At 38.1% G+C, this 24,852-nt stretch overlaps 2 protein-coding genes across 6 annotated transcripts in view; one reads left to right on the top strand and one right to left on the bottom strand.

The window, feature by feature from the left end:
• Nucleotides 1-850, bottom strand: part of LOC122163362 (atherin-like) — a 37,087-nt gene extending 36,237 nt beyond the window's left edge. The window contains exons 1-2 of the mRNA XM_042824545.1: nt 489-850; nt 170-434 (exon numbers count right to left, since the gene is read on the bottom strand). Coding sequence (XP_042680479.1) covers nt 170-434; nt 489-850 — 627 coding nt within the window. The remainder of the gene's footprint in view (nt 1-169; nt 435-488) is intronic.
• The window catches only part of CGNL1 (cingulin like 1), a 53,318-nt gene continuing 29,022 nt past the window's right edge, over nt 557-24,852 (top strand). For 2 of the 5 annotated variants that reach the window (XM_042824403.1, XM_042824407.1), the window contains exons 1-8: nt 557-649; nt 13,117-14,715; nt 15,227-15,321; nt 16,131-16,224; nt 17,202-17,303; nt 18,229-18,377; nt 18,920-19,055; nt 19,886-20,098. In XM_042824403.1, the coding sequence (XP_042680337.1) occupies nt 13,135-14,715; nt 15,227-15,321; nt 16,131-16,224; nt 17,202-17,303; nt 18,229-18,377; nt 18,920-19,055; nt 19,886-20,098 (2,370 nt within the window). In that variant the 5' untranslated portion in view covers nt 557-649; nt 13,117-13,134. Of the gene's footprint in view, nt 650-876; nt 900-1,297; nt 1,538-8,498; nt 8,607-13,116; nt 14,716-15,226; nt 15,322-16,130; nt 16,225-17,201; nt 17,304-18,228; nt 18,378-18,919; nt 19,056-19,885; nt 20,099-24,852 lie in introns of those variants that run through there. The other 3 variants (XM_042824404.1, XM_042824406.1, XM_042824405.1) reach the window with 3 other exon arrangements.

Genomic DNA, 24,852 nt, shown 5'->3' on the forward strand with positions numbered 1-24,852 from the left:
AGGAGGCTATCCTAGGAATCTGCAACCTGTTGTATTTCAAGTCTAACCGAAGACACTGTAAGCACCGTTCAGAATGCTGAGGACAGCTGGGGCGTGCCCAGAGGCAGCAGTGGCTTCGTTCTCTGAGGACGGCCGTGCCGCCCTGTTGGCTGCGCGGTGCTCCGCTCACCTGCACACGTTCAGACCCGCGCTGCTCGCCCCGTCCCCGTGCTGCCTCAGCAATTCTTGCCGCCCCCGCGCCGCGCTCATCAGGCAAAACAACGCTCGGCTGACAGGCGGCCTCGAGCTCACGGTACCTGGGCCCGGACTGCTGCACCAGAGGACCGTTCCGGCCGCCCCTTTTCGGCCCGGCACCGTTTGCCTCAGGCAGAACAAAGTAGGAGCGGTATATAGGCGTGTGGGCGCCTCCTCGGCCCCCCGCGCGCCGCGCTCGCCTCAGGCAATGGGCGGTAAAGCGCAGCGCGCGCACGAGGCAGCCCCTCGCTCACCTGAGGGAGCGCCGCCGCGGGCTCCTCCCCGACCCGGCACGGCGGCCCCGGCACCCCCTCCCCCTCAGGAGGGGCGGGCAGTCCGCGCTCGGCTCTGGCGGAGAGCGGGACTGCCCCGGGGCGGCGGTGAGAGCGGCTCCGAGTTGTTGGAGAGAGCAACGGTGAGGAAAGGGTGGAGACGGGGGCGCTGGGAACCGAGGGGAGACGGCACGGCGCCGCATGGATCTCCTCGTGGGGACGGGCGGGCAGGCAGACGAGCGGAGGGCCGCCGCGTGACCTGAGCGGAGAGCAGCGGGCACCGGGGAGCGGGGCGGCCGGGCTGTGGATGGGGCTCCCCGCGGGTCGCTGGCGTTCCCCTTCATCGCTCCGTTAAGCAGGCGCTTTCCGAAGGCCGAGGGCGCCGTGAGGGAGGTACGGAGCCGCTCTTCGCACGGCCGTGCTGCGCAGCTGGCAGCGAAGCGCCGGGCCTTCCCCACCCCGGCGCCCCTCGGGGCAGCGCTTCGGGTGCGGCGAGCGGAGGCGGGCACGCTGCCAGCGGGCCGCGGGGACGGCAGCTGCCGGGAAAACCGCCTCCAGCGAGCCCCGAACTTTTCTGCCGTGAAAGGGAGGGGTCTCTTCTGGCCCGGGCGGCGGTGCGGTGCCTCTGCCGGCCGTGCCGCTGTGCTCCCCGCGCTCAGGTGAGCGGGCGCTGCGCGGAAGGCCGCGGAAGGCCGTCAGGTCGCCGTGCCCGCGCGCGTTCCTCCGGGATTCCCCGCATTCCTGAGGCGGGGGCCTCTCCGACGTGCTCGTCTCCCTCTTGCTCCGCAAATTGGCGTCTTTTTTACGAAAGGGTGTGTCCGCCTTGTGTGTGCTCGCATCGTGGGAAAGGCTCTCGCTTCAGCCATTTGCGCTGCCCGATTAACTTTAACTTTGCGTCGGGTGTATGGTTTGTATCCCTGCCGTCTGGTGACAACTTCGTTGATCAGCGCTGCCGTACGGCTTTTGTGGTGAATTTGGATTAACATCTGCCGTCGACAAAAGATTAGTTGTACGGCTTTTATCTTTTGCCTGTAAGTTTGGTTTAGAGTCGAATTTCTTTGTGGTTTTTTTTTGGGTTTTTTTTTTTTTTTTTTTTTTTTTTTTTTCCCCAAGCAAAATAGTTTTTGTAGTTCACTGCAGTGGAGTTGGAATAATTACCAAGGTAAAAATAGTGGAAGCTTGTCCTCGAAGATGGTTTTATTTATCTGAACGTTTATTTGCATGCGTTCATAAGATGAATCCTGTAGATGAATCAGACACCCCGTAGGATACGGTTATTTGTGGTATCATTACAGATGATATCCATATGAATCCGAGGCATTCAATGTCTGATGTTTATTCTGACAACAAACTGTCACAAGACTCAACAGTTAAGGTTCTCTATAGAGCAAGTTTTAACAGACCTTTAAAACTTTCATAAAAAATACAATTAAAATGGCAAAACCAAAATACTGATTAATTTTTCGAGGTGGTTTGTGAGAACTTGTTTTGCTAACAATTATATTTTCTAGACATGTCATTATGTGATGAGGTTTTTTTCCTTACCCAGAGTAAATTCCCATATATGCACGCTGTACGCTAAGCCAGGTTTGGTTACCACAGCGTAATGTAAGAGGTGTACGATGCAGCTAATAAGATTTCGTTGTTGTTTTAAAAATGAAATTAGAGTGCAAGTAAAAACTCAGGTCTTTTGTTTTGGAAAATGGTGCATGCAAACCTTTACATAGAGTAGTGAGAGGTATCATTAATGGTGTGATAAGCACTGCTTTATACCAAGGAGATAAAGGAATGTGTCATGTTTTTACTGGGAATTGTCATACTTTTATTGCATGTTATTCTTTCTTTGGCACACAGCCAACTATACTTGCACATACGCTGGTTGAAAGATGTGCTTTTATCTGTGTGCCTCTTTACAAACTTGAAACGGAAATCTCAGTGTGGAATTAGAAAGCTGTTTTTGTAATTTTGATTTAAAATTCATATGTGATGTTAAGATGGATTATCTTTCCATAATAAGTAATCATTATTAGTAGAGGACGATGTTTTTTATAGGTTAACACTGAGAGTTCTTTTAACGTATCAGGATATGTTACATAAGTATCTATTTAAAATATAGAGGTGTTTTGCAAATGTATGGGTAGACAAAACGAAGTCCTAGTTGGTTGATGTTGAATTGCAAATGAAATTGTTTCTAAACCCACTGCAAAGGATTATTTTTGCAAATGTCCCTAATGTTATGGTAGTCATGAAGAGGGACGGCATTCATTGCTAATCTGATTGCTTACAGAATTTGTGGTAATATCCCGAAGAGATTGTCTTAGGCTGCCTGAATTGCCTCCAAGCAAACCAACTTATTTCAGTTTCTGTTAACTGCAGTATTAGGTTCTCACTATCACTATTAAAACGTTTGAGAATACACTTAAGTTTCCTCTGGTGAGGTGTATACAGGAGATATGGAATTTAATTCATGGTAAGAATGTTGTGTGGTGCAGTGATGGGTCACGTGAGAGGAATTCCACCACAGTGAAGAGATGACAAGGTAGAAACAAAGAGTTTGTGACAGTACTCTGTTTCTTCTTCTGCATTGTGTAATAGGAAGTTGATCTTTCTGGGAGTATTGGTCAAACTGGTTTGACTGGAGTCTGCAGTGTAATCTGAAATGTGTAGATGGAGTGGCATGACCTCGCACTTGAATTTTTAAATTGTTGTGAAGCAGCATGAGTTAAACGTTTTTGCAAAGCCTTGCTGCGTGTAGTTTACTAAGTCTGGACTACACTGGGCAGATTCTTATGTAAAAATACCAACCGTAAGGATTTGGAGGTCTAATAATTCTGCAGATGTGAGAAGTTACCCCAGAGTAGTCCAGCATTGTTTCGTTGTCAGCCCGGTGTTTTACTATTTCTGCTTTTTTTTGAAGAAATAGTCAATAGTGATGTTGTTATCTCACCTTTTTACTATGTTGAAGACACAAAAATGTGTCTGTAAATACCAAACACCTGAGCCCGATTGCCCAAAATGGCATTCAGCCTTTTGTTGTGTCTGCCTGCCTTAATGGAGGGGAAATGGCAGATATCTGAACAAGATCACTGATGCTAGCAGATTTCCAAGAGATGACAACGAACACTAAAATGGGCCATTTTCCCCATCTCTGTGTAACTCTGAACACTAGCAGCACTGATTGAGCTACTGCCTATGTATTCAGATGAAGCAGACTTTGGAAATTTATACTTGTTCTTTTCTGCCTGTCTGCCTCACTTCTTCCTTTTTAGTATTATTAGGGAGTTATCTTCTACCTGATTAGTTCAGTGATGTGATTCAGAGCTAGCCTTTACAAAGAACTACTTTACAGTGTAAGGATGAGCAACTAAGTGTCTGGAAAAGGCAGGATGCAATGAAGATAGAAATTCTCCAGTTTGTTCCTACCAACTGCATACTGGATAAGATGGAACTGTCTTGAGACATCCTCAGCTTAGGTTTGGCCATTCGTAAGTCTTCTTGCAAGTCTTGAAAGCTGTGTTGGTAGTATGTACTTGAAATAAGTTACTACTATTGATGTTTCAGACCTTCCTTAACAAAAGGATGGAGAATACATCTTCTGTGGAAGAATGTTTTAATTGCCAGTCTGTTGCATGAGGGAAGGTGCTGTTTGTGTTTGTGGAGTATTGTTTCAGGCATGTTCACTTGGAAATATTAACACGTTTCAGAGATCTGACTTTGATTCTTGGAGTGAGTTAAATCTAAATAGTAGTGTGTTTCAGAATGTGTGAGCGTAACAATTTAGTGCTTAAACCTGAGAAATTAACGTTAGGAATGTGTGTATTGAAGATCCAGTGAAGTGGTAGTCATGGAGTCGCCACTGTTTGGGATTAGAGTTCAGGGTATTGCTGTGACCTTGTACCATCTCTGCCAGCAGAGCTGGCAGCCTTCTTGAAGGAGTTTATCCAAGTGTAGCCTTAAAACCTTCTGGTTTATGAGAAATAGAATGAATGATGAAATTCATAGCTGAACATTTTAAATATCTAGTGTAATTTTTCCGTGTATGTTTTTTTGCTAACATGAACTCCGTTTTCTAAATTAAATTGATCCATCTCCTGTATTTCCAGGACCCATTAACTAGATTGACGGTAATAATGAATATTCTCTAATAATTTTGTCATATTCTGCTTAATATCGGAGAGCAATGAGAAACAGAGATGAAGAGGTGTTTTGGAAAGCGTTTTCTTAAACTCTGCCGCCCGCGGGGGGGGGGAGGGAGGGACCAAAAAACAGCCAATCAAAAAAACACCACCAAAAAGCGCCAGCGAGTCTGTTAAGACTGGAGGATGCCTACGGTTTGTCTAAAACTGCTCCTTTTTGTGAGGGTCCCCGTGCTCTGTCATGCAGGCATGCTAGGAGTCATTTCCATTCAAATGGCCGCATGACTCTCAGCTGTCTGAGCATGATAAGAGTTTTACTCTAGGAATTCGCGGAACTTAATAACTCTTTAGTAGCTAATGTGTAAATGTACTCTGAACAGGAGACTTGTTGGCTAGGCTCCCTTTGCATGCACATTCGTGTATGTGGGCCTGTGGCTTTTTTGTATGTGTGTACGTGTGCATACATAAACTCAGTAATTCTGAGCAGCTGAAGTTTAATAGAAGAGGAAAATGTATTTTCTGCACGTAAAAGCACTCAAAAGTGGGTAAAGATTTGTGATCTATTTTAACATAAAACACAAGGTAAAAGTGGGTAAAATTTTTCTCTAGATGTAGGGAAATGTTCTCAGTGATGTGAATCAAGTTCAGATTATTTTGTTAGACCTTCAGAAGGCTGTTACTGGGCGGGGGTACGCCTTCATGTAGTCATTTGCAGACCATTAGCTGTTACATCAACTCAACAAATGTCTAGTATTTGCTCCCCTAATTGGTTCAGCAGCAGCCTTTATTTACAAGAACAGTTGGTATGTAATGTTACATACATTTCCTCAAACGCTTGCAGCCTCATAATGAAGCTCTCTCACTTCCCCCCAGCAATTACTCTTCCCGTCTGAGGGTGAGAAGAGTGGTGACCTGTGGGATCTGGTTCAGCCGAAGCGTACAAGCAGGGCCAACACTGTACAGCTCTGTCAGCGTAGGTTTTGCAAGTCCTTCAAGTGATGCATCTCCTGGAGCGGTCCAGCGCTATGAAGCCGCTTTCCTCCATGGAGTTATTTAGTCTCTATCCTCTGCTCAAGTCCTCTCAGACCGAACCATGATATCATCTTGTTGTCTCGTGGCTGGGCTGAGAGCCCACAGTTCAGACTGTGTATTGAAGTTCTAAAATCCATGGTAGAGTTCTCTGAAAGAGGCTAGTGTTTGAAGAATACACTGTAGTTAAAACTAAGCAGGATAATAGAAAAATGGGAGCCATAATCAGCTTGAATATGCATGAAGCCACGGCCATATGTTGGCTGCGTAAATCTGACTCCTGAAGTCTCCTCTATGTGTAGTTTTTGTATTTAAATACTTGCAAGTATATCTTTAGAGATTTACCTTTTTGTGTGTGTCTTCATATAGATTAGTTATGCACCTTGATCTCTGCATGCAGTTGTACTCGTTTAGCTCCTCAAATTTAGGAATCAGCTACACGCATGTAGTGAAAGTTATGCTGGTTGCATCTGTGTGGGTCAGTGGTATTGCTGTAACTGCAGTGTATATAGTCAACGTTGTTTTGTGTGGAAATACGGAGAAGAAAGTCCAGTGATACGTAATGTCTAAAGCTAAAAAATAATTTTGGAGTAGGGGAGTATTTTTAAAATCTAGTACTATACATAATATTCTTGAAGCGCTAGCAAAACTAATGAAGGCTGCTGTAATTCTGGTTGTGCTTTACTTTTTTCACACGGGCTTTCTAAAAGACGCTGTCATTTTAACAAACTTTTTGTCTGAGTAGAAATATCAACAGGATACACCCTCTTCTATTTAAACGGTAACGGTATCATTGGGATGTAATAAGATAATTTCCTTGGAACAAAACACAAAGTTTCTAAGACTGACAATTGGAGGAAAAAGTAGTGAAACAACATAGAACCTCTTGTGGAGTGAGTGTAATCACATCAGATGTTTGGATACAAACCAGCTATTGTATTTGAAATCACAGACTGTTTTTAGAATCTGTATCTTTGTGTTACTGAGTTGTTGTTTCTGTCAGTTCTTCAATAGGTATGAAACTGTAGAATTTGATCAACTAAACTACATATGATAAAAGTATCTTATCTTTTTTTAACCTTTTCTTTTTTAATTTGTCATTTTAAAAAAAAAAGTATTTACAAAGTTTTGTTGTTTGCTTGCTTTTTAGTTTATAAAAGTTAATTGTACTGCAGTGGTGTTGGATACTTGATGTGCAAACTGATAGCCCCAATAAGTTGGATTCAGTTGTACTGGGGAAAAAAAAAAGAGCTTGTGCAGGTGTATGTTAGCTTCTGTGGGAGACAGAACAGTACAGTGATATGAGTACACTTATGGCAGTATTTGTGCTTATGTGAAGCTTCTACCAGCTGTTTAAAAAAAAAACCCACAAGTGTAGTGTTCCACCTTTCTAAAGTGATTTTTGAATACTGGAGTGTGTGTGAAGGGATAAGCTGAGACAGAAGACATGAACTACTTTACATGTAGGCTGTCTTCTGTGTTTGTATTTTAATGCGTTTCAGTTTCTGATCAATTCCTTCTTAGGATTTGGGAGAGTCTGGAAAATTATTATTTCATAAAGAAAATGAACACGTGGGTTAATGCTATGGCACTTATATTGCAGTGGTAATACAATTCAGAATAATGTGGTAAGTGTTGAGGTTTTTGGAGCACTTTTTATCGTTATAAAAAATGAAGACTTTCATTTCTACTGAAACAGCTGGGTCATTAGGTCATATAATTTTTCTTCTGTGGATAAATCCTGTGAAATTATGGGTTATTTAAATTCATACGCAGTAACTTAAGAAAATGGGATTCTTCAATGGGACATCCTTTTCTTCAAGTAAACGTTGACAGTTTATGAGACCTGAGGATCTGCCAAAATGTCTTGTTGTTGACTCACAGCCATGGAAGCAGATTTTCCTTTTGAAATAAATAAATAAATAGACAGACAAAACCTGTTAGTTGTCACACGGCTCAAGCATTCAGCTAATCTGTTGCACAGTTTCATGGAGCTATCAATATGTTTTAAACGTGAGACATTTAGACTTCCTCTCGCACAACATTTTTCAGCCAGAGGGAGTATAAGCTAAGGAAGGGAACAATATTGTTAGGCCCAGCTTTTACTCTTACTGCTGTGAATAGTTCTTTCTATTCAGTTTTCTCAAAGACAGCTCTTTTCCTGTTCCTGAAGGGGTGGCTCTTAACATTGTATTTTACCAGTTGAGTGCCTGAATAAAGTTGTTTAATATTTGGACAGAGCTGAAACTGAAAACATCATCTCTAAAAGCAGCAAATCTAAGACTTAACCACTGCTTTTCAGGAGAAATGTATGAAATACTAATAATCCATGCTAGCCTAACCACAGCTGCTTGCTCTTGCTAAGAGCTATGGAACAATGTGTTACTTTGAATTTTTTCTCATGTAGGAAATTCTGACAGCATTTGTAGACTGCTGTCTGAAATCTGAACAGAGACTGATATTTTTCATGGAATAGAAGTGGAAGTAATTGATTCAGAAATTTTGAAATACTGCCCTCCTAAAATGTATTGCTGAACAATTCCTACTGTTTGACTTGTCTGTGGTTCAGGGGCTACTGTATTTAATCATGGCTTGATTTAAAAACCAAACAAAAACCTCACACCTGTGTTCCATACCTACGGATCCAAGTTTTGAGGGTGAAATGAACAGAAGTTTTTTTTTTTTTGTCTCTTAAGGTCAGAAAAGGCGTTAAGTTTTCCAGAGATTTTCAGTTCACATTGTAACTTTGTTTCACAGTTCCTTTTAACAGTTCCATCCCTATAGCTTTCAGATCTCACTTTTCGAACTTCCACTCTCCTGTAAGCAGATCAAGTGAGCTCGGCTACCCCAGACGTGTCTTCTACATTAGCTAAAGGGAACAGACCGAACAGACCGCAGCCCAGGCCGGTTTGCCTCTTGCAGAAAGTCTGAAATTGTAGGTAACATTGACGGTGATTTAGTTTCCCCTAATGCTTTCTGGGCTTGTTTATGACACTGTGTTCCACCGAGTGTAAAAACATTACAGTTTTGGTCTTTCCATGAATTATCCTATCTGCTTCCTTTTCTGTATCCTCACAGTATGTAAGTTTTCCTTCCTTTTTTCTCCCGAAGTTATTTCCTGTTCTTTTTTTCATAGCACTGTCGTCTGATAATGACCTGACACCCACTTTGTCTGCTGTTGCTGGTGCTTTCTGAACAGTCAGCTGGAGAGCAAATGTTATGTAAAGTGGAAGGACAGTTCCTTCCAGTCGTTTTTCTTTGTGTGTGTGTAAAAATCTGGACTAAGCATCCATTAACTGTTAAAAAAGAGGTATGGATAGAGCTGTATCAGTTTAAATTTTTCAGAAGTCATTCAACAGCTGGGAGATTCTTCTTCATTACTCCAAGAGCAAGAATTAGTTAAAAGACAAATAACTTGAGGACAAGAGCATTCATCTAAATTCACTCTTCCAGAAAGAAGGTAGTGGTATGCCCTAATCCTCCTTTAATGAAAAATATTCAGGTAATTCAGTTTTAGGAGTCTCAGGCTTATGATATTGGATATGAGAGATTTCCTGTATTTCTGTTCTCAAGAAAGCCAGAGGAGAATCCTACACAGTTGGGAAAAGTGGGAGAGTTGGATCCCTTGTATTTTTACACATTCCTTCAGTAGATATATGGAAGAGGAGAGTACACGTATTGACACAGAATCCATGAGGGTTGTATGGCTTTCTGTGGCTGGTGGGACCTAGTAACGGTGTGCACCCACGTGGCTGTCAGCATCTCTGCGTGGTCTCCCAGGGGCTCTGACTATCCAGTGCAGCCAGTTGGCCTGCATGCTAGAAGCAGAAAGTGTGAGGTGCTTTATTACGGATATGCTAGAGGCATGCTTAGTAATGAGGGTGTAGGAGACTAGAAAACAAGCTTTGTATGTACGCAGAGAGTAGCATTTAGCTGGACTGGGGAGCCTCATTTTGGACAAATCTGTCTTGAAGATTTGGCTAAATAAGAACTGAACTGGATGAGTGGAAACAATTGCATGCTGTAATGTTAGGAAGGCTGCATAGCTGCTGAAGCAAATGGCCATCTCTGGCACAGGGGATGTTTCTCAAAGGCACTCTTTTCTACTCATTTCTCCAGGGAGAGCTGTAGGGATTCCAAATTACATGAGTTTTATTTTGTGAGGTTGGTCTCAAGTAACTCATGGTAGCTAGCATTAAAATAGGTGGCACTAGCTGTGAAAGGACATGTCTGGGAGCATTTAAAAACGAATTTTTGACCTGTTAAACCTTGTTTCACTGCTGCGTTACTTAGCAGGGTATCATATCACCACTGTAGAACAAACTGCTGCAGAATAAAATGTGAAGTAATTGGCTTTTCAGACATTAGAATCTCTCCTGTGTCATATTTTCTGTTCTTGGCAAAAATAAATTGTTAAGAAAAATGTGACCATTTCTTGGTAATGGTATAACTACCAATGACTATCATGCCAACTTGAGGCTGCCACTTAAAATGAATGTTCAAAAGCCCTTCAGAAGGCTTATTTTAAAAAGAAAGGTCTGACCAGCTCTCAGTGCCATCGAGGATTTTTTGTGGTTAATTTTTGTTGGTTCCCCTGCCCGTCCTCAGAAATGTTTATAAATATTTATGTCCCCTGAAAATGTAGTTAAGATATACATTGAGTTTGGAATTTTGTGATTGCCTTAAGCTGCTCCAAGGCCACGTTGCTGCCAGAGAAGGTGATCCAGTCATTCCATAGTGCCTTACTTGCTGATCTGATAGAAAACTTTTTTCTTTTTTTTTTCCGGTTCAGTAAAGCTGATCTGGGTGCCTATGTAATGCATGATTGTTGGCTTTGTCATGAGGAGAACGAGGGGATTGTACAGCTGAGATAACAGTGCCAGAACTGCTGCTCTCGGGGGTTGTGCTTTGTGGGCTGTGATGTTTTAAACCAGTGGGTAAAACACAGTGTTGAAGTGAAGGAAAACATTTGTCAAACCAACGTATTCTGAACAATTTTCAAGGGGCTATTTCATTGGAAATGACTCTTTTGCTTAAACTTCAAATTAATTTTCTGGGAAATATAATGAAAACTTTCTTGTTGTATGTGTAAACCTTGCATGGAGTAATCACTGTGTCTGAAGCAATGTTTCCTTGTTCTTTAATTCTATGTTCTGAACTTGCTTCAGCTGATGTCTTTACTGAGCTTGTTGATCAGTAAATCCAGCTGTTTAAGTTAATGTTGCAACTGTAGATAACTGTGATTTTTTTTTTTTTTTTTCCTTTGAATGTTTGCGAGTTTTCAGGTAAACTTTGCTCAGTAAAATTTGACTTGTTATGAACAGCAGATAATTACTATTCAGAACATAGAAATATGCTTTTATTGTTCTAAATTGCAGCTGAATTTTTTGTTTCTGAAAAACAGTGGTTATTACGTGTCCTTGACTATTTTGTCATTTTAGTTAAATATTTTCAAAATTAAATAATTTGTTGAAGTTGCTATTTGTTATGTCCTATTTAATTTGTACATGCTGTTGTGATATTGTCTTCACAAACAGGAGATAAGAACTAATCTTATAAAATAACAATCTGTAATCTCATTTGAGACTACACACAAAACTACTAACAGGACTATATTACAGTTCAAGTGTTACTGTGCCAGAAAACCTGACCTTAGAATTTATGTCTCACTATTAAAAGAAAACCAAAACAACAAAACAAACACCACCAACAGAAATCCATCTCATCAAAAACTACTTTCTTGTTATTTAAAAAACTACAAGAAGACAAGAAGCAGCTACACCAATAGGAAAAATGACTTCTTAAGTCCTGTTAAAATATCTAACCTCTTTTCATAAGCTTGAGAGTAAACAGACTGTTCTGTCATAACATTTGATAGCTTTGGTAGACTTAAAGGGGATTAAAACTGGACAGTTGTAGCTGTCAGTGCCCCCAGCTGTCATCTGCTACCTCTGTCTGATGTCAGAATTTCAGTAATTTGTAGTATGAGAACTTCTGTGACTGAGTTGTACACTCATGAATGTTCCAGCTTTTATGACGATGAAGTTCATTGTGGAGTGGGGCAGGTGTAGGGAAAAGTCCCTGCTTGACTCTTCTCAATTTATTGCTGTAAGCCTGCCTAAGCCTGAGATGCTATCAGGATTTTAAACATGTAAAAATGACTGTAAGCAGCAAGGCTTTTTTTAATGTCAGTCATTGACAATCAACAGACAGGAGCTCTTAAGTAAATCCTTCAGGTATTTGAATGATAGAGCCAGCTGTGTTTTCATGTATGCTTTTCACCATTAAGAAAAAATGTTTTATTAAAATAAAAAAAAGGCTTTAAAACTTTGATTTCTGTAAGGGTTTGGTTTTTTTTTGTTTTTTTTTTTTGTCTTTACTGTTAAAAATGTGTTAAGGCACACGTTTATTTCTTTATAGCTTTTAGAGACAAATGTACCTATGCTGCTTTCTTTGGATGAAGCAAGCCTACTGTTGAGGAAGAGCTGGAGGTTTTCTTTTTAGGGAGAAGAAGAGGTTTTTGAGGGGAGAAAGAAGAATGGGTTGGAAACTAGAATAATACTATTAATATTCAACCAAACTTTTAAATTTGCTCTCAGGAAAAAAAAGAATACAATTCTGCTGTTTATTTGAGTACCTGGGGGAAATGGTTCACACTGAGATGCTACATGAGTGAAATGGTTACAGAAGTTTTTTGTTTCCCCTTAATTATTATTCATCATCATTTATTGATCTTGGGTGTGTCAAGGTTCACTGATTGCTCTACTCTCCAGCATAGTTCGAAAGTTTATTTTCAGATATTTTTTTGAAGCAACTTACATTTTTTTCTGCAGACTGAATGAAATAAAAATCACCATAGAGTGATGAAACTAGAGAAAGCAGTGACATTTCCACTTCTGAAAGCAAATGTTGAAAGCAAAGTACATATAAGTGCAACTCAAAGGCATGAGGATATTGACCTCTGGCAGTGCTGTAGTTACGTAATAGTCACAATCTAAAAATGCCTGGCTCTGTTTTGCTCTCCTGGGCTTATGTTTAAATGTTTGTATGGCTGATTCTGACTGTTGGCTATAAAATTATCCGTGCTTTGCAAAGGCAATAGTCTCAGTGAATATAGTGGAGATGCTCAAAATAAGAATTGCTTTGACTCAAAAAGCTGTGCTAGGGTTGGTTATATGTGAAATCACCTGATTCCAAAGCAGACAGCACCAGCAACTGTGTAGGCAGCCCAAATTGTTATTTCATAACAGTTGCATTCATAAAATAACATTGCATTTGACCCAGAATTGGTCAGTCGTGTGTTTCATGTGTGTGCTTTGGGCTTTGTACAGCTCGTATACTGCATGTTAGTCTTCAGAGCTGTACTGACTGGCTAATTAAAATAATAATGAAATAATTAATTTTTTTTAATGTTTACCTTTTTTTTTTTTCCTTTTTTAATTCAGCTGTAATCTTCTGATATCATGGAGCCATATTTTGCTGGTTTTAAGCAGCAGGACTACGAAGTTACTCTTGAACTTGCAAGTGAGGAGATTCAAAAAAATAGAAATGGGCAAAATTCTAAGTCAGGATCTTATGGTGTCAGTATTAGAGTGCAAGGAATTGATGGACATCCTTACATAGTACTAAACAATACAGAAGGGTGTTTGTCAGAAAATCCTCCTCTTTCTGGGAAAGAACATCAGGTCATTTCTCAGACTATAAGCCAGTCAGTCACGGACTCCAATACTGCTTTTAAATTAGAGGACAAAAACAGCGAACACACAGATTTTCCTGGAACACAGCACATACAACCCTGTACGTTTAAAAGCCTAAAGATAAGCAATTCAGATGAAAATGAAAGTGGAATATCAGATTTTAAAGATGGAGCATTGAAATCCTCCAACTTGTTAAACTTTCAAAGACATCCTGAGCTTTTACAGCCTTATGATCCTGAGAAAAATAACTTGAACTTGGAGAATTGCCAGTCTTCTGTGTATAATAAACCTTCATCTTTTGCAAATGAAGAGAAAACTGAAGTAAAACCTTGGATTTCTTCTTCTAAAATCATATCCTTACAGAAAACAAATACGTATCTTGCAGAGTCCACCAAAGCAAATTCAAAAAAAATACATTTGAACAGGACAGTAGACATAGAAGGCCAAAACAAGGAGGTGTTGGATTGTCCTGGTAGCATAATCAGCCCCAGTGAGGTGGGTGTTTCAGAATCGTTTTCATCTACGGGAAGATCCCCATCTCTTAGTCCTGCTGCCTATCCAGAAACAAGGAAGCCTAGACCAGATGTACTTCCTTTTCGCAGACAAGACTCATCTGGGCCAGTGCCGGACTCACGAAGATCATCGTCTTCATCAGCTACTCCTACTTCTGCAAATTCGTTATACAGGTTTTTACTTGATGATCAAGAGTATGCAATCTATGCAGACAATGTTAATCGACATGAAAACAGGAGATACATCCCATTTTTGCCTGGGACTGGTCGTGATATTGATACTGGTTCACTTCCAGGAGTAGATCAGCTAATTGAGAAGTTTGATAAAAAAGTTGACTCTCATAAAAGAGGTAGGCCAGGAAAAAGGAATAGAATTCATCCAGACGATCGTAAAAGGTCAAGAAGTGTTGACAGTGCCTTGTCGTTAGAGCTTGATATGAATTCAGATTATTTGGGTGAAGTGAGTAAGAGCTTAGGTAAGTCAACTGAGCAGTTGCTAAAACCGTCTGAAGTTTGCTTCCAGAAGCAGTTATCCAGAGATCAGAAACCACCTTCTAAAGAGATGAAAATTTCTGCTCGAAGTATTGGAAAGCTGCAGGTGCCTGGCAAAGACTCTCAGAACAGTCATTTCACTTCTTTGCAGCATCTTAAACAAAATGGAGATAATACTGAGAGTTTCGTATTTAGGTCATCTACACTTCCAGGACAGAAAAAGAGAGAGCAAGCTGGAACAGTAACTTCTACTCTGCTGCTGCCAAACAGAATCACAATTCCACCTGATTCAGGAGCCAAAAAGATTTCTTTAAAAACGTTTTCATCTGTCCCTAATATACAGGTAATTTTGAATTTACTCTGTATGTTTTTCCCTGTAGCATGCTACAATTTTTATACTGTTAATGCGTGCTTTTCTGTTTCATTAGAACGAACTCAAATGATTTAATACTTCCAAATAAGATAGCAGAATTCTTCATAAAAATTTTAAATACAAAAATTAGTCCTGTAGTTGAGCGTATAGAAAGCATATTTTGAAAACAATTGCGTTCTTATCTGGCTGAAAGAAGATAGTAGAGAGAGGTTGGATTACTGTAAAAGATGTTGTGATGATTCATAAGCATAAATGCATGAAAACAGGATGCTGAAATTGTGCAGCTCTAAACAAAATGATGCTCGCTCTTTTGGTGCAGTGTAAGCTTCCTTTTTTCTGTAAGCCCAAACTCGAGCGAATCTTAGTGAAACTGAGGTCCCCAGAACATAAATTTCTTCAGAACATAATGGATAATTTGAATTGCAGGGGTTGTATGTACAACATTCTTAGGATTGTACTTTTTGACATTTTATCCTTTCAGGCAACACCCGATCTCTTAAAAGGCCAGCAAGACGTTGCACATCAAACAAATGAAGAGACTGCTAAACAAATACTTTACAATTACCTTAAAGAAGGGTTAGTAAACATAATTAACTTCTAGAGGGGAGGTTGTGTTTTCTCAATGTTTATTTTCAATTACATTTAAAATATGAAGCTGCAAAATCAAAGCTGTTATTAGATTAAATGACTATTCTGTAGTTTTGTATCTTTGCTGTGTCCAGTAAGGCACAAGAGGATGTCGAAATACCCAACTAATCAGGACTTTGTAAGGGTATTGTTCAGGATTTGATTAAAAGTATTTGAAGTTTGTGAATCAGAATTATGTTTCCTTCTTTTAAATAATTTTGAAGTTAAACTTCATGGAATAAATTCTCCAACTGGAACTTCTTTTTACACTGCATTTTCTAATGACAACTTATTTAAAAGGCAGGAAGGAAGGATGAATAAATTAAGATGTGCATTATGCATTCTTTCTTTGCATTTCTGAGGCTTCTTGGATTCAGTGTAGCTAATGTAGCTCTGGCAACTGTTTAAGAGAGATTTAATGGTGCAGTAGTCAGGACTAGAGAAACCTGCTAGTAATTACTTCAGTATTTGTTGAGTAATTCTGGATACTTTTCTTTCCACAGTAGTTGTCTTGTAGAATAGAGCTGCAGTTAAAGAGTTCAGTGATGATTTTTCAGAAAACATTTGAAATTGAAATTTTTAACAACCTTCCTTCAGATGATTTAATGAAATCATCGAGATCATTTCTGACTTTTTCAGAGTAGATTATTTTTTTTTATAGTGGTGATTTTTTAAAAAGTTTGGACACTTTTAATTTGTTTTGATGCTAACAAAATAGTGCCTTTGATCATATTTTTGTTTTCTTCTCTGTATTTTAGAAGCACTGATAATGATGATGCAACCAAGAGGAAAGTCAACTTGGTTTTTGAGAAAATTCAGACTTTAAAGTCCAGAGCTGCTGGAAAAACGCAGGTGAATTTTTATTTTATTTTTTTTAAACTTTTTTTTTTTTTAATTTCAGTGTTCAGCCAGTGCTTTAAAAGTTTGAATCCCGTCACTGACTTAGTGAGAGCATTCTTGCTTGTCATTTTCCAGTGATACAGCTTAGTGTTAAACACGTGCTGAAGTGCCTTGTGGGATTTTTGTTAGCAGTTAAAAAAGACCATAAAGGTCTGCCATGAGGACTGTGTCAATGTTCACTTATTAGAAGAAAGAATGCAAACAGTAAATCTCTTGGACATCAAAAGATTGTTGTACTGAAGAGAATGCTGGCATACTTTTTAAAAATAATGTTGGAACACCTTCTGATTAAAATGATGTAAACTGGTACCTAAGTGGAGATAGTGTTTTAATATGCAATTTAGAGAAAACAATAATCGAGGATATTGTTTTAAATGTCACTGAGAGTCTGCTTATAGTTTTTGTTTCTGAGGAGTGCTGTTTTCTCAGTTTTAAAGCAGAGTGAAGAAATGTCCGGTTGTTGCAAAGATAGCACTAGAAGAACTAAATGTCTGCTTCTGGTGAATTTTTTATTCTGGTCTATAATTAGTCAAAATGAAAATATAAAATATTTTTAGACGTTCCTGGAAATTATGAACTTAAAAATCTGTCTTGACATATATGTGTGAATCGCTTTGATGTCTGTGTAATTGGAGGTGTCTCAGTAAGATTTGTCCCAAAGTATTAGTGATTTAATTCAGTTGTTGCCTAATTTGAATTTCTTTTTAGGTTTGTAATGTTTTCTGTACTATTGGCAACACGCCTTCAGCAATTACTAAGAGGCTTTATGAAAATGGAATCGCGGTTCCTTTGAAAATATTAGCTTGTATGAAAAATCCCAGCTGATCTCAGGCAGTTGGTGCTACACTTTATTCATATTGCTTGTAGTTTCACTTCAGATCTGAAAATGAAATTGTCAAACAACAATAAGCATCTCTATGTAATTGTAGGTTTCTGATACTTCAGCTGAAGTGAAAGCATTGGTGGAGCAAAAAAACGAACTTGAAAGGAAAGTGGAAGAATTGCAGAAAAAACTGGATCTAGAAATCACGGTACTGTACTGTTTCATTTTACAGCTTTTGGATATTTCAGATATACCTTTCTAAGAAAGTGGCAACTGATCAGCTGAATGTTGTGCAGAAGGAAAGGCATCTTTTGTTCAGTTTTCCAGTGCGTTTTCTGTTTCAGACTTAAATATTAGGAATGTTCTGTAAGCTGTTGGTGCTTACATAATCATTATAGTTTCATAGGGTTCATTGCATTTCATGTGGTCTAAACTTTTATGTATGGATGCCAGTATGTTTATGATAAAAGAACATTAACACTCCTGTGTGAGTGGCTGAAATGTGTGTAGATACATCAGATAATTGGAACTATTTTGCTTCATATTCTTTTCCATCTAAATGTACCTGTGCATTTCAGAAGACTTTTTCAAAATATAGTTCCTTGTAACAGCTATTCTCTTCAAGAAATCTCTTCCTTATCAGTACTCGAGAGTGAATTTTAGCTGTGAATATTAGGCAGATGTATACATTAAAATCTGCTATAAATATCTGTGGAGGCAGATTTTAATCTGCAGGCTGCTGTGAGACGTTCATGGAATGGGAGACAAACTGTATTACTCAGGTGCTATTTATTAAGTGCATCATTTCAGTGCTGAATCCAAAGTACTTAAGTACAGTCATGCACTGAATACATGGAAAGGGCAGACTGGCTTCTTTCAGTTTGCATTTTGAGTTGGTAAGAGGAATCAATATACTTGAAAACTGATGGAGGGGGAAACTTCACTTTCACATATCTCACAAAAATTGAAAAGCTGTGTTTAATAAAAAATCCAATATTTTAATATTCATAACTTAGTAAATACTTCTACAAATGACAAATGTCAATGCTTTGAAATGACTCCTTCATACAGTAAAAAAGGAATATTTATGCTTAGTCTGTTATCTTGCTTAACTTTTGATCTACAAAATTTAGAATCAGCAAAATTGCAAAGAGGAGAGAGATGCTACACGAGCAAGCCTGCAAGAGCTTCAGCTCCGACTTGATGAAAGTATAAGTGAAAAAGATGCCTTAAAAAAGAACTTGGAAGAAAACGAGAAGGAGCTTAGGCAAAACCTTGAGGAGTGAGTTCATTCTAGAAAACATATTAATTGGAATATATAGCTCAAATTTCTTAGGTTAAAAGTACCTGTGCCTTCTGAGTTTATTAACGGAATCAGACAGTGACATGTCTTAATTGTACAAAATGCTTCTACTGTTTAAAAATTGCGTGTTTTTAGAATGTCTTGAAGGAGAAGGAAGATTGTTGATTTATAATCCTTTTCTTACTACAAATTGTTTTTATTATTTTGTTGTCATAATACATGATTCAAATCTTTAAAATACAGAGATACTTGAGTACTTTAATTCAAGATTCAAGAATAATTTAAGAATACTGTGCCAAGTTTAAAATGCAATTTAACTTTCCACTTAATTATTTATTTAAAAGAGCTTTCATTTTTTCCTCTCTGATGTTTCATTTTTCTGCTTCATGTTTTGTTCCCCTGTGTGGAACACGGGAGTAAATAAGTGTATTTTTTAATTTTTTTTTTTTTTAACTACTTGAACGAACAAATTAGTATTTCTATAATTAACAGAAAAAAATCCCCTCTTTTTTTCTGATGAGGCTTTTTCAAGTGAAGATGGAGCAGGAAAAACACCAGACTGAAATCAGAGACCTTCAAGACCAGCTCTCGGAGATGCATGATGAACTGGATAATGCAAAACATACTGATGAACGGGAAAAAGAGGTTCTGATTGAGGTTAGTTGTAAAGTAATAGAAAGGGGATAAAGAAGTTGAAATAATTGCATAAAAAATTGAAATTAAGAAACAGGAGAAGAAAAACATGCCTTAGCTTATTGTGTAAGATTCAGTTCTGTTGCCCATTAAGAAACTGAAGTTTTAAGCTAGTGCCTTACCTGATAGTCAGCTGGAAGTTTGAGCAGAATCTAGCAGAGCAGAGTTGAAAACTGTCCACAGAAGATTCACTGACCACATGCTTCTTTCCCAGCAATTTGGCAAGGGGGAACTTACTTCTAGGGAGAACACTGGGGGAGGCGGGTAAAAGGGTGTAGAAGCATAGCTTTGGTAGGAAAGCAGCACCTCTGGAAGTTTAAACTGTTTTAACTTGTGGAAGAACTTTCTTTATTCTTTACAGCAGAAAAGTCAGCAAGGACTTATTACTTTCACGTATTTTGCAGTGTAGGAAACAGAGATCTTTGTTTTTATCTACCTCTTTGAAGGTAGGACCGAGGGAGTTGTTAAAATGCAGCCTTATTTTGACTCCTACTTTATTTGCATCTTTTGTAACATGGAATGCTGTGAAAATCTTTTGGTAGTTCTGTAGCATCAGATATATTCACTCATATAAGACATCAGTTACAGTTCTTATCATTCTAATCAGTTCTAATAATATTGGTTTTCAGTAGATTTGTAGCACTCTGTAAAAGTTGCAAATAGTATGTTGGTTGTGAGAAACAAAATTGGCCTTGGGGATCTTATTCTTAATTGTCCTCTGAAACACAAACAGAACAGGCATTGGAGCCATCTGTGACACAATTGTGTTTAGTTTTGATTTTGATGTTCTTTAGGAGCTAATGCAAATGAAGCAGGATCTGCAAGAAATATTAATTGCAAAAGATCAACAGGAAGAAATTTTGAGAAAGAGAGAGCGGGAGCTTACAGCTTTAAAAGGAGCACTAAAAGAAGAAGTGTCTAGCCATGACATGGAGATGGATAAGCTCAAAGAGCAACACGATAAAGAAATGCTAAATCTACAACAGAGCTTGGAGAGAGCAACGGAGGTGAGATATAATTAAGCTTTACAGAGAAAAATGAATCATTAGAAGCTTTCAGATCCTAATTTTTTTTTAGCAAAGTGGATAAGGATTTGGGCTAAGAGAATTGTAGTTTCTGATACTGAGCTTCATTTCATACTTCAGCAGTGTTTTGATTCTTTGCAGCTTTGCAGCTAAAATTGTGAACCCTTTCCTCAAACAGTTTTTGAGTACATGCTTATTTTTCCTTTGTTGCGAACTTTGAGAGAGAACAGATGAGGCAGATGGAGCACTTGCTTGTCTGGAGTAGAAAGGCATTACTAAAACCAATAGCATACTCTGAACAGTGCCTCAGTGTGCCTTGCTCAGATTATCGTTTGGTTTTTCTAGCAGATCTCCACAGTTTGTCGCCATCCCCTGTTCCTTCTATCAGCTTGTAGTATCTTCCTTGTGTTGCATTCTATTCCCAAGTTACATTGTCCCTCCTTACCTGTTGTACAACTTGTTAGTGCTTTTTGCTTTTTTTTTTTTTTTTTTTTTTTTTTTTTTTTTTTTTTTTTTTTTTTATGTTTGTTGAGCTAATCTTATTTGAGCACAAGGAATGCAGCAAAGAGTGGGAAATAAGAATGGAGGATTTCTCTTCCAACATCAGCCGGGCAGTCTTCCTGAGGAGTAAAAAGGGAGCAGCTTCCAGGTGCTTATTTTGTACTGCTTATCAAAATATGTGCTTTGTGAGGTTATCATGACAGAGACAGTAGCTGGGAATTTACTGAACTGTTTTCTGATAGGGAGCAGTTCTTGTGAAATTTACAGTATTATTTTTGTAGTGACAATTATTTAACTTTTCTGTATTCCTTTTAATTTTATGTTAAATAATTTAGAAAATTTCTAAAAGAAAATGTCACGTGACAAAAATGTATAAATCAAAATTGTATGCCCAATTTTATGCTTAGAAATGCTTATGCTAATATTAGTACATTTTCCCCCACACTTCAGTGGCGTTGAGTTGCAATTAATCCTCCTAGTCATGACTGTAAACATGATGTAGAACTGAACTAGAATTAAGCTTGAAAGAAAGCTTTGTGTGCTTTATGAGCAAAATAGGATCTCAGGTGGAAGATACTGGGTACATATTGCATTCAGTTGAATTCGTACAGAGTATTCTTTAAAAGGGTTGTTTTTAGATATGCAGTTTTCTTCAACAGTTACAGAAATTTATTTGCACTGGTCTATTTACAGCCCAGAACTTCTGCTTGAGATTGATCGACTGTTTAAATATCTTGTTTCCCTTTGTTTATTTAATTATGAAGATATTTGACTAATCTAAGCTGCTTGAACCAAATTCATTCCTTTCCTTTGAAAGAAAACTAGAACATTTAAATTAACATTTTTTCTTATACAGTAATTGTAGTGACAGCTTAACCTCAGTGAACCATCTCTCAAAGTTACTGCATGGTAATTTACTGTATTTCAATTATGGAACTGTAATTATGACTGACAAGAAATGAAAGAGTAGTCTGTTTCGCGTAACAATAAGATAGTCTGGGAAATGGCTCTGTGGCTGGTTTGCTGTGACTTAGGTAGTTATAAATAGCTTTTTTTTTCTTTTTTCTTTTCTTTAATTTGCACATCATAGTCTATCTAAGGTACGCAAAAGTTTAACTCATTCATGTTGCTCTAAGAGCAAGTTTTGCTCTTATTCTACTTCAAGTGCTGTTTCTCTGTATTTTAGAGAAGCTTTTGTAATGCTTAACTGGAAGATTTTAATATCCTGAATGATTTTTGAAATCCAGAGCTACGTCTGTGCCCACTGTTTGAGATTATTTGTTTGTGTTTGATAAATTATCTATCAGGAAAATAAAACTGGTCTCTACAAGGAGTTGGATCAGTGATCTGCTTTGATCCTATGTGAGGTGTCTTTCATTTTATAATCAATCTGGGATACCCCAGATTGTGTGTGTGTGAAAATCATGCTTTATATAATTGAAGCTGTCTGACTTTTTAAGTACTTTTTGCATCATTACAAGATGGAAAGATGTATACTGCTTGGTGAGATGCAAGAAATCCACATCAAAGATAAGTGGAAAGGGAAGCTTAATGAGGAAAAGTAGTATGTAAATGGTATAACAATGTTTCTCATACAGAAAATAATTACACTGATATTTCACAGATGGGAGTAAATTGAAATCTATATGTATCAGGCTGTTAAATCTTTATTACTCAGATCAGTATGCTGAATAAAGTTGTTTTGTGTTAGGCCCCAAAGGAAGTATTTGCTGGAAGAAAGGAAGTCATTTTTGTGCCAACAGAAATTTCCAGCTACTACAGGTAGATGTGCAGCACAGTTAGTCTGTGTTGTTAAAGCCCTACATGGATCTGTTATAAATCATATTATATAAACAGATTGGGAGAATAAAAAGGGAGGATATTTGTCATGTGCTGTACTGTCTCATACACACTGCTATGGTGGTAGTTTTGTTTGCTTTTTCATAAAAATTGTTATATGAAACCACAGAACTTGCTTAGGTAAATCATTTCTGTGTTATATCTTTCAGTTGTGGCATTGGAATAACTGTGACTGTTCTTAACATTGTTGCTTGTTTATTAAGTTTGAGATCAGACCACTTCCATTAAAAAAAAAAAAAAAAAAGCCTTTTTAGTTAATGAGAGATGACTTTATCACTGCAAGTGCTAGAGAAGAAATGAGTATAAATCCCCTTCTGATTTTAAAGTAATATGAAAGTTTATGCTATTTAATCATAACCTTCAACACAATGGGCCAGAATTGTACTCTGTAACCACAAGTGCTCTGTCCCTAGATGAAGGGCCACTGTTTCAGTAAAATTTGGAAATAAATTTTGGACGATAATACAACAGGTAGAAAGTTGCAGCAAACTGCAGCCACCTGAAACTGTACCATCTCAGGGAAGCACAGTTGCAAACTACACAGCAGTGCTGAATTTGAAAAGCAGGCTGCACAAATGATGCATTAAATGCTGTGGAAAGCTGTAGCTGTTTCATTACAAAAGGACTTACCTAAGCCTGACCTTGACTGATTTATTCGGGTTTGTAATATTTCTGACTTCATCCACAGAGTAGTAGAACAGATGCTCAAAGAGCACTAGAAGTTGATTTGTTTATCAACGCATTTGAAGAATGCAATGAAGCTCGTGGTCGTGTGAGCTATGACTGGCACGTATTTGGTGTGATTAAACAGAAGGAATTTTAGCAGAGCAAGTGATAGGAACAGTAAGAATCTGTTTTTACCTTCTTTCCATGTTACAAACTAAATATGTACTACTTAAAAATAAATAAATACTCAGCATTTTATAATTTAAAATATCAAATATGAGAAAAGGCTTTGGTTTTTTTTTTTTTTTTTTCTTCTCAATCTGTATGAGTTAGTTGTGAATTTAGGTGAATCTAGCTCAGTAGGAGAAATTACAAGGTAAAGAATTTTGAGATGAAAGTGAGTAGTATATCTTTTCTGCCTGACCTGATAATATATTTCTTCTTTAAAGCTAGTAAATTCTCCTATGTAGACCAGAAGCTTAACAGAAAATCGATTAAGTGTTGTGAACAGTGTTGACATATACTCTGTGTGCCATTCTTGTAGAAATGGCTGGAGTATATAGCTTCAATCTAAAATAAAAGTAACTGCTGTGCTTTGTGAACATCGAACTGTGGTTGCCCATGTTACTGAGGATAAAGACATCTGCTGTTTGCAAGGCATTGCAGAGACTCTTCTGTATGTAAGGTGTTCTTTGTGTTGGATTGCATCATATCTAAACGTAAAGGTAAAACCAGATTTATGTATAGTAGTCTTTTCATACCATTGTGAACTCAGTTTGAACTATTTCAGTCTGAGTTGAGGAGGGAAAGGGACAAAGTTGGATTCTTTCTTTATTTATTTTAATGGGGTTAATTTTTTTCTTTTCTTTTCTTCTTGAAAGCTGATGGGAGCCTGTGGGGTCAGGTAGGTTTTTTTGTTTGTTTTGTATTTTTTTTTTTTTTTTTTAAATATCAAGAGAATTTTTAATCCTTATCAGCAGAAGACAGAGTATGTATATTCAGGTGGGTTTGCCCTGTGAAAGTATATGTTGACGTGTGTGTGTGTGAATTATTGGACTGTACAAATCTATTCAGTAGGGTACAATATAAACACTTAACTAGTTAATATTTTACTCTAGTTTTTGCAACAACTTCTGACCTTGAAAAATAAAATGCTAATGTGAGCCAGTGTGAGTTTGTTCTGATTCATAGCTAAGAGGATAATATGACATGGGTATGGCTAGTTGTTGAGTTGCTTTCCTGGGTTTGGATATTCTCACTGCATAAATGTTAGGTTGTGCTTATATCAGGTAGTCTTGTTTAATGTACTCTCTGTAAAAAGGGGTTTCATTCTCAGTTTTACATTGTAGGCCTTTAAATCTTTCATTACATCTTATCAATCAAAACTTAAATAGTTTTGGAAATAGTATTAGAGATATGGTTCTGTTTAAATTAGTGAAAATGGTCAGGCAAGAAGAAAAGACTTGTCTTTAAACTGTCACAAGTGAATTTTTAACCAGTTAATGGAATGGGTCTGACTGAAAAGTAAGCAGAAGAAGTCTGACCCGCTTATAAGTTTATACATTCGCTTACTGAATAACCTTCTGAAGTACAGTTGAGGATTCAAGTTATTTGCACTGTACCTCAATGCGAGAGATGTACTGAAACACGCTGACCCTTTTAATATGTAACTAATGATAGCTAAATTCCAGAGCCCGAGCCATGTGTTA

This window comes from Centrocercus urophasianus, unplaced genomic scaffold (genome assembly GCF_019232065.1).
Source record: "Centrocercus urophasianus isolate 14NV4802_14NV808 unplaced genomic scaffold, USGS_Curo_1.0 seq_23, whole genome shotgun sequence".
Classification (NCBI taxonomy): domain Eukaryota; kingdom Metazoa; phylum Chordata; class Aves; order Galliformes; family Phasianidae; genus Centrocercus; species Centrocercus urophasianus.